The 9516-nt window shown below is 41.2% G+C and overlaps 1 protein-coding gene across 1 annotated transcript; it reads right to left on the bottom strand.

Moving 5' to 3' along the window:
- Positions 1-940: 940 nt before the first annotated feature.
- On the bottom strand, positions 941-9074 carry slc7a6os (solute carrier family 7 member 6 opposite strand). The gene is made up of 5 exons (XM_049559884.1): positions 8831-9074; positions 7762-8091; positions 5194-5400; positions 4502-4634; positions 941-1902 (listed from the first exon to the last, which is right to left on the bottom strand). The coding sequence occupies exons 1-5, from the start codon at positions 9017-9019 to the stop codon at positions 1763-1765; spliced, it is 999 nt and encodes a 332-aa protein (XP_049415841.1). The 5' UTR covers positions 9020-9074; the 3' UTR covers positions 941-1762.
- Between the last annotated feature and the right edge of the window lie 442 nt (positions 9075-9516).

The following is a 9516-nucleotide window of genomic DNA, read 5'->3' as shown; positions in this document are numbered from 1 at the left end:
AGTGTTTTCAAACCTGGAACCTTTTAACCATGTTTTGTGACTATGTTAATATTGGAGACAGCAGTTTTTTAATTAGTCCAGTTCTGAGCAAGAGTGCTGCAGCCAGCAGCAATGTAACCACGTCGTCCATTTGTATCTACTAAAATATTATTTTTATCACTGACAGGCTCAGATTGTTACTGTAAGTCTCTGAGAACATTGTGGAAATTATTCCTACAGACAGACCTTTTTGTGAAAGGGTAAAATCATTTTTATTTAACCACTAACAGCCCAGAAATCACTATTGCTAAACCCACCAGACTCCATTTAAATCAGCAGTAATTTTAGCATGTACAGAATCAGCCTATTTTTCATGTGTAACAGGGTGAATTAGGAGTTTATTTCAAACAAACCAGAGTTGGTGGTTGTTGGGAGAGTTCAAAGACAAACCAAGATGGTTTTAGTGGGTTTTATTTTGTTTCTGTAGACTCTGAATGAAGTTTGTGTCATGATTATTTAATTACTAATTATGTAAATGGGGTCTGGTGGGTTTGGCGGTGAAAATTTTGGGGCTGTTTATGGCTGGAAAAAAAGGATCTTACTCTTAACAAATTAACTCCTTATCTCTGTAGGGTCCTTTCCATAATGTTGTCAGACACAACAATCTTTGCCTGTTAAAACGTTTTAGGGGACGTTCACTGACAATGCACAATTGCCCATTAAAATATATGTATTGAATATATATGTTCAATCAAGCATCCATATCCCAGCTCTTCTCTTTATGTGCTTCATGTTTGGCCTACAATGCTCTATCTGCTTTGAACACTTCACCTGTCAGAGCGAAGCTTTTCAGATTTTCCTCCTACACCTAAAACACTTAATGCGTCACTGAAAATTTCAGACCAGCTGGGACTGATCTTTGCGTTCACCATGCTGGACAAATTGACACTGAGATGTTTCAAGTTTATTTTGAAAGCTTTCTTTTTATACACATCTACATATTTACAAAAAAAACTTAAATTCAACAAGCATCCAAGAGAAACAATCTGAACTTCAAAGGGGAATTTCTCAACTGAACTCGCACACCCACAACAAAACGTATGCATCACGCTTTCACATTATGCAAAAAAATCTAACACACACAGTTGTACCTACACACACTACCATGCACAGAATGCATCCTAAATTGCAACCACGCGCGGCCCGAGACGTCTCACTAACAGAAGTGTTAACAGCACAAAGCATACAAGGCATATCACACTAATGTGCAACATTTTTAAACACACATCCACATTGAACAAACACCCACACACAAATTCACTCCACCACAGTTTAAAAAAAAAAAAAAAAAAAGACACTCTGGATCCTTCTGGAAATAACGCCTACTCCTTCACCTTCTGTGTAGCAGAGACTAATGGATCTCATCATAAGAACATGTATACTGAGAGATGGTATGTTTGCAGTTTTCTCAACCATTAGTGGCTGATGTGCTCTGTGACGGTTTTTTTTGCATTGGCACATAAAATGGAGTTTAACATGCAGGGTATAGTTAGTGGTGTTCACTTAAGAACATGATCTTCTCAGTCAATTTAACTTTGTCAAATCTGATGAGTGCTACACATTAATTGCTACACTTAAACATGGGATCTATTTTTCAGGTTTCTCTCATGTGCCATTATTGTTTCCTTCTGCTCTCATCTACACAGAGGTCAATGGAGTACGGTGTTATTAGTGGAGAGGGCAATGGGAAGATCCACTAACAGGTGTGGGGTTAAGGGATAGATCAATCGGAATTATATTTGTCTCCATCGTCATCATCCTCCTCATTGTCATCTTCACCATGGCAGCCCAGCTCATGCAGCACTTCCCTCTGGTAGCGGTTCCAGCTCCTCCGGCTGTACGAGTGCTCCTCCTCCCAGTAACCTGCAAACACGAGACAAAGGTCAGCCAGTGAATGACAGGAAGCACTAAGCAGCCCACACACAGGAAAATGTTGGGAGCTACAATCGCACACGCGTCACATATGTGCTGCTGCTTCAATGACTCATGGAAATTTTAAGTCTTGTAGTTGGCAAAGATATGCATAGGCTCTTCTGACGCAGTGTTTTCCATCAGTTACCTCCTCTGCACTGTATCATGATGAACCAAAAATATTTGTCACTCATGACATAAAACATTCACTTAGTGTTTTGCATCGTTGCTTCATCAAGGCGTCTGTCACTCCCAGTCACTCAGGCCTAAACTTTGCTTCATGTATAAAGATCCAATATAGTGTCCAGATGACCCCAAGTCACTGCTGTTACAAAAAGTGAACTTTATGAGTCAGGATTTGTCACTGTTGAAACTGATAAGTTTCAACTAAAAGTGAAAAGCAGAACACCGTCACTGTATTACAGCTACATTGTCACTGCCCATCTCTTAACTCGGCAGCAGCAACACCCAAGTTAGTGTTTGTGACCGTTACATTATGCATTAACAGCAAAATATTGCCAAATGATTTGTTATGATAAGCAGGAAGTCTTGCTGAAGTAAGGGTTCAGGATCTGAACAAAAATGCAATACTAACCCAATAAATAGCTTCAGACCAAAAGTGATTTAGTAGCAGAGAGCAGTGGTGCAAAGTAACTTGGCATATTTACTGAAGTACTTTAGGACAGTTTAAAGGCACTTGTACTTTAAGTATTCTCATTTTCTGTTACTTTATACCTCCACTCTTACATACACAATATTTCAGAAAGAAAGATAATACTTTTTACTTCTTTTAATTCACAGCTATGGTTACTTTTCACATCAATTTTACACATAAAATATATGATCTGTCAAAAATATTTTTTTTCTGTATTTGAAAAATGCCCAGCTTAAATAAAAATATTATCTCTTGGGGTTGACAAGCGACAGTTCTTTCCTGACCGTGTGCTCAGGTCGACACTTTATTTACCTAGAAAATGGATCAGACTATGGTTGTGCAATTAATCGTCTGGTGATTGCGGTTACGATTTTGAGGTCCAACGATCTCAAAATGAATGAAATCGCGGGTAAACGATTTTGATCATGGACGCCTGGAAATGTTATTTTGTCTTCTACGGAAGCCACACATGCACAATACCGCCCCCTCCCCTCCTCTCCTCTCCTCACTCCACGAGCCAGTCAAGTAGGTGAACTATGAATAATGCGAGGGGCAGGTGATCGCAGAAGATTTCGAAAACAGCGTGCGGAAAATGGCAGAGGGAGAGCGAGAGAGGCTGGTCTGTGTGTGTGGTGTGTGTGCGTGTGTCTGTGTTTGTGTGTGCACATCGGGGCGGAACTCCACCGTGCGCAATGCAGAGAGCAGAAGAGATTTGTAAACGTGCGACCATGTAGAGACAGAAATGACATGCTGTAGTGTAAACAATGTAAGTCATCACCGCATAATCGTTTGCATAATCGTGATTTCAATTTTGACCAAAATAATCGTGATTATGATTTTTTCCATAATCAAGCAGCCCTAGATCAGACTCAGATGAACTTAGTCCCATCAATCATCACAGCCAAATATCATTCATTCATCATTCATTCACACCTGGCTCGGAAGTCATCAGTCAAAATGTGTGTGTCCTGCTTTATGAGAAGACAAGGAGCCTGCTATTTGTCATTATTACACGGCTCTATTAAATGCTGTATTCTGATTGGTCAGTAGCGGCATTCTGCGGTCTGATATTACTGTGTAATGACCGCTGCTAGTAGCAAAGGTCATTACACACAGTTGCTATGTAGCCCAGCGTTGCTAGGGATGCTGCCCTGCAACACTGCAGTTGTCCAACAACTTCCAAGGGAAAAAACAAACAGAAGTGGCTGATTTTAACGGATGCCGCTGAAGAAAAAGAATACCTACGGACTTTCTCTGCCAAAAACAAAAGAACACTCGGCAGTCATGCTTAATGACATTTTACGCGAGTTTTATGCCTCAGTTCAGTCCACTAAGCCTGGGTGAGTACAAAACTTTCACCAAAAGTTGTCGAATCCGGTCGGTTTTAATGCACTTCGCAGAGGCAGACAACATTATTTATTTAACTGATAATTAGCCGTGTAATAAGCGGGATAATGTATAATGAGCCGGTGAATACTGGGAAAATAACTCCCGACAGGGGAATAGAACCCCGACGCGCATCCCGACAGGGGAATAGAACGCGTCGGGGTTTCATTCCCCTGAAGGGAGTTATTTTCCCAGTATTCACCGGCTCATTATACATTATCCCTTACTTAACTAACTCCAAGTGTATATTTATCAAAATTTAGTACATAAAAAATATCAAAGATAACACTACCTAAAAACTGGGTGGCCAAATAGCTACTACTTTAAAACAATGACTAACTGTCATTCCAAGTGAAGAGAAAACAGGGGGCAACATTTATTATTCAGAGGCAGGTTAAGTAAAATCACACATTCACAAAACACTAATATTAATGTTGAGTTAAAAAGGGGCCCATGTACAAACTTACACAGACTACAATAACTAACATTAATAAGTACATGAATACGCACCACCATAGCGCTCCTCTCTGTCACTGTCGGCATCACTCTCCTCATCAGGGTAGTCATTCCTCCAGTTGCCTTCCTCGTTCTCATCATCCTCATCTTCATACACCTCCTCTTCATGGACCACAAGGTCAGGCACCTGGGGTAAACAACAACAACCTATTTATGCAAAAGTCTCATTTTTGTTGATCATTACTGGTTTTATTGTCCTCTGAGAAATTCTTTGTACAGCTAGTGAGCTCCTTTAAGTTCTTTGTTGGGATCTTTTTGGCCAAAATATTAAGATTTGAAGAAATTGTATTAAATGCTACTTTTTATGCATCTATAGGCAAAATTAGAGGCATAAACTATTTTTACAAGTAGTCTCATCAGAGCAGCAGCATGTGGAGACACAAGATTATATGGTGCTGACTGGCCTAAAGCATGTTTGGTGCAGGGCTGTTGCTTTGAGTTAATTAAGCAACTGTAAGCAAGAGTGTGGGTAAAATTTACAGGTTGGCAAAGACATGTAATTTAGTCAAGACCAGCGACATGTCAGCTGACACTTGCTGATTTATCCAAATGACTACTGCACAAGTAGTTAACATATAAAGGCTGTGAGGCTATACCCATGTCTACCTTCTACTTCTCCCATGTCTTCATTCACTCACTCCGATTCCAGCACTCATTCATCTGTCCGTCCATCCATCTACACACACCAGTTCTCCCTCATCAGCATAGGCCCTGACAGACAGGATGTCCTGGATCCACCCTGGTGTGACTGTTTCCTGGTAGTAAAGATCGTAGACGTAGTCGTCGTCCTGCTCCCGGTGCTCTTCCCCCAGTCTCTCTCCGGTTATGCTCAGGCGCTCCCGCAGCATCTTGGTGCTGTTACACAGGATCACCTCTGGGTCTGAGGACAGCGTCTATACAAAAAGAGACAGAGAGAAAACATCACTGCTGAGGCTATTGACATTACCAATGTTCACAAATGCAACTCTAATGAAATACGAAGCTAAACAACTTATGCAGCACCTTATGTCACAACTTCACATCTGTTCTTTGTATTCAAACAGTATTTCAACAGTGAATCAATATGCCTTCAAATATTTACTGTTGCTTCTGTTCAAAGCCTTTGATAACACAAAAAACATTTTGTTGTTCAATCCATACACATGGATTTTATGACTATGATAAGGCATGGTTAGGGAGGTTAAGCATGGAGTTATAATGCCAGATAGTGACGAGAAACACTCATGCAGGTGTGCTGTGTTTACATGGCAACTCGTGCGAGACTCGAGAACTAGCACCACCACTAGCCATCAGCTAGTCTTGCGCAAGTTGCCATGCAAATACAGCACGCCTGCAGGGCAGGGTAACTGACCACGGTGAGAAATTATGCTATAAAAGTGGTGTAAATTACGTTTTTTCAAGTCAATTTTGCATGCCGCAGCTTGCATTGGCGGAGTCTTATTACATTTTCAAAATGTGGGTTACGTGCACTTCAAGAGTAGCTGTTATTCCAGCTAGCTGTTATCCTCCGATACCCCGAACGAGTTTTGTGGATTAAAAAACTACACTGGACTTCTTGTCCGCATGAGGAAGAGAAAGTACTGTCTGTATTTTCATTCTAAAGTGGCCATTTCCTTTAAGGCTGTGCAATAATCGTCTGGTGATTGTGATTACGATTTTGAGGTTAAACTATTTCAAAATTAATGAAATCGAGGGTAAACTATTTTTGGTCACGGACGCCTGGAGATGTTATTTTGTCTTCTACGGAAGCAGTGCATGTGCAATACTGCCCCCTCCCCTCTATTCACTCCACGAGCCAGTCAAGTAGGTGGACTACAAATAATGCGAGGAGCAGGTGATCGTGGAAGATTTCGAACCCAGCGTGCCGAAAATGGCAGAGGGAGAGCAAGAGAGGTTGGTCTGTGTGTGTGCGTGTGTGTGTGCGCGCGCACACATGCGTCTGTGTGTGTGCACGCATTGGGGCCGAACTCCGCCGTGCGCAGTACAGAGAGCAGAGGAGAATTGTAAACGCACGACCATGTGGAGACAAAAATGACATGCTGTATATGTATAATCATTTGCATAATTGTGATTTCAATTTTGACCAAAATAATCGTGATTATGATTTTTTCGATAATCAAGCAGCCCTAATGACGGTAAACAAAAACAATGTCACAGTGATGCATATTAGAGCTGCGTTACTTCCACAGCTACAGAGAATAAATTTGCCATTGTGTTACACTGCGTGGAAGGTTAGCCACGGCAGATTACTGTAACAATTTCATGACAGACAACAAAATTCCAGCCCTAGAAATTGTGATTATGTAGTTCCATGATTTTTCTAGGTTTCCCATGACTGTAGGAACCCTATATAGATGAACCCTTTTTACTAAATAAAACTGAAGTGTGAATTTCATCCTGGTGTGGATGGAAACTGCATTGTTAGAATTGCATTAATACAGCTACTTTTATTAGTATTGCTCACGTGTTCCTTTTAATTGCTGTGCAAGAAAAATAGGAAATTTAGAATAAGATAAACATAAATTTTGAAGGCAGGTGCTAATGGTACAGGAGAAAGGGCTGGTTAGTGTTAGCCTATAAATATCTGCACCCATCTGCCAAATTTTAAGACATTTAGCTGAACAAGCAAAACTATTAGATACAGGTAGCTTTTGTTTTTTAATTTGTCCACAGCAGTTTGATATTATCCCAGCAGGTTCCATGTGGCTTGGTAAAACATACTGGCCATGGATAAAGATGGGACTGGGAGCTGACTGTGGTATGGTGTCATATTTCTTCAAATTTATGTTCAGCTTGTTTAGCAGGTTTTAGAACAATGATATCTCCTACACTTGTGGAGGGGTTGGAAATAAATTTTTCTGTCCACCTGCCACTGTAGCTGGTGGATTCCAAAATCTACCAGCCCCTCAATAGATTATTATTGTTTGTTTGGCCAGTGAGTGATGCAAATCTAGGAGCCGCTTGCACGTTTTATCAGACAAAGTCGTATACAGGCATTATTGTCAGCTCAAGGAAAATGTGACCACACTTTGAACCAATTCATTCTCTCTGCCCTGTTCATTTGTTTTACTCTATTGACTGTTATTTTTAAAGGTATGAATCTATATTTCAGAAAACACTTCTTTCCCTTCAAAATTGTGGACAGCTACAAAGTAAACTTTTCAATTTTAGTAGGCAGCATGATAGTCGATTCCATTCTAAACAAAACCCTGATATTACTAATCTCTAAATGGCTGCAATAACACTGAACCCACCTTGCCAGGGGATTTGTCCTGGTCCTCTGCATCCTCATGTAGGAGATCGACCACCTGGATCGCACCAAGACCCAGACATTTGTCCTGCTCTTTCCCAGTCTCCTCTACGCCCTCAGAGTTTTCTGTCTGGGGGGTTTGCTGCTCAGCTGGACTTGACAGCCCTGTACGGTGGCTGGAGAGTATTCTGTAGCGTTCCTCCCTCCGGGTGCTCCACTTTGTGCTCCGTAGATCCCCAATTATCCGTTGTGAACTTGCAGCAGAGGGGCGCAGGGCATGGGCCATGCGAGGCCGAGCCAAAGCCTGTCGCACCTGAGTCTGAACAGGAGCATCCTGGTGATGAGATGACAGGGGTGAGAATTAAGCAGGTACCAACAGAATTCTTCAAAACATCTCCTCAAACATAATTCTCTCTTTAACTCAATCCTCATTGTATCACTGACAACACTTGCTTTCTCTTCAAGTGTCACGGTGCGCATTAGGTTATCATATAAAGCATTATGTAGCATTTCAATAAAAAGCAGTGAAAACACAATGAAATTCATGTATGACGCTGCATTACATTACATCGAAAAAGTGTTAACCTCGTATGTACAAGGATATTTAGCAGCTAAGCTAACTAGCTTATGTGATGGAAGAGGCGTCCCTGTTGACACTGTGTATTCAAACACATTGTGATGGTAAAGCTACAGCGGCTTTGATTTTGGATGAAGTCATCATTTCGAGGCCTGCAAAGACGTCACAGCTACGCTCAACGTCAACAAGATGAGCTAACTATTGCAGAGGCTAGTGCAATTTGGAGCTGATGTGCGGCTAATGTTAGCTAGCAACGCTGCCTAAACTGAGTATGATGCTAACAACAACTAGCACAGCAGGCTCGTAGTTTTCCAACAACGACAATCGTTTCAAGCAGTTAAATGCAGCTTGCTATCAGTCAGTCACATTTATCATATTGGTAGGTTTGTACTGACAGTCTAGTTAAGGTTTATTTGCCGTTTCCACCGCCAGCTGCGTGACGTTAGCCCGCAGCGCTTGGTCAGCTAGCACCGTGCTGTAGCAGCGGGCCTCTCACCTGTGTCGCTACGGTCGCCACGAGTTTGAACACAGAGTTTTCCACCTCGGCTTCATTTGGCTCCGGGACCGTTTCACCTGAGCTCTGGGCTGTCTCCGGTCGGATACGTTTACACGCCAGCAACAACGCATCCGCGGGGTCGGTCCCCCTTTTTCTCTTGACTCGCAGAATCGTCGTGTTCGGATCCATGTTGTCTCTCTGTCTGAGTTTGTCTGGTTTGTCTGGCAGTCAGAGAGGGAGGAGGAAAACTGAGGAGCTCCGCCTTTATTTTCGGGTACCACAGACGTCACAATACGGCGGAGCATTAGGACCCAACAATCATTATCATCGCCTATATTTCATGAACTGATGTATGATTTCTGTTAGTGCTCTGATCTCCTGGCATCATCTGTTTACATATGTATTGTTTTCATGTTGTTTATTTATAAAATGTCAAAAAAAAAAAATTTAATATTATTATTATTAGTAGTAGTTTTAGTATTATTACTTCCTTATTAGTCCTACTTTTTTGGAAAGACTTTGTGAATTATATATTGTGCAAAACAAAACATGCAGTTATTACTGAAACAGCAATGCAGCTCATTTTGAATCTGATGATAACAATTTATTTATCATTGTTAAATTCTTTTGTCTTTCATATTCTGAAAAACTACATTTTTAATTCAGCCCCATCTTTGAAGTAATTT

Source organism: Epinephelus fuscoguttatus, linkage group LG2 (assembly GCF_011397635.1).
Source record: "Epinephelus fuscoguttatus linkage group LG2, E.fuscoguttatus.final_Chr_v1".
Lineage (NCBI taxonomy): Eukaryota > Metazoa > Chordata > Actinopteri > Perciformes > Serranidae > Epinephelus > Epinephelus fuscoguttatus.
The sequence above is the reverse complement of the archived record's forward strand: the minus strand, read 5'-3'. Positions and strand labels throughout refer to the sequence as shown.

What these genes read in the sequence shown, in the direction of transcription:
- slc7a6os (XM_049559884.1), bottom strand. Translation starts at nt 9,019, where the DNA reads ATGGATCCGAACACGACGATTCTGCGAGTCAAGAGAAAAAGGGGGACC. An exon ending in AGGACAAATCCCCTGGCAAG is followed by an intron (nt 5,401 to 7,761) that starts GTGGGTTCAGTG and finishes CTTTTTGTATAG; the next exon opens with ACGCTGTCCTCAGACCCAGA. An exon ending in ATGCTGATGAGGGAGAACTG is followed by an intron (nt 4,635 to 5,193) that starts GTGTGTGTAGAT and finishes TGTTTACCCCAG; the next exon opens with GTGCCTGACCTTGTGGTCCA.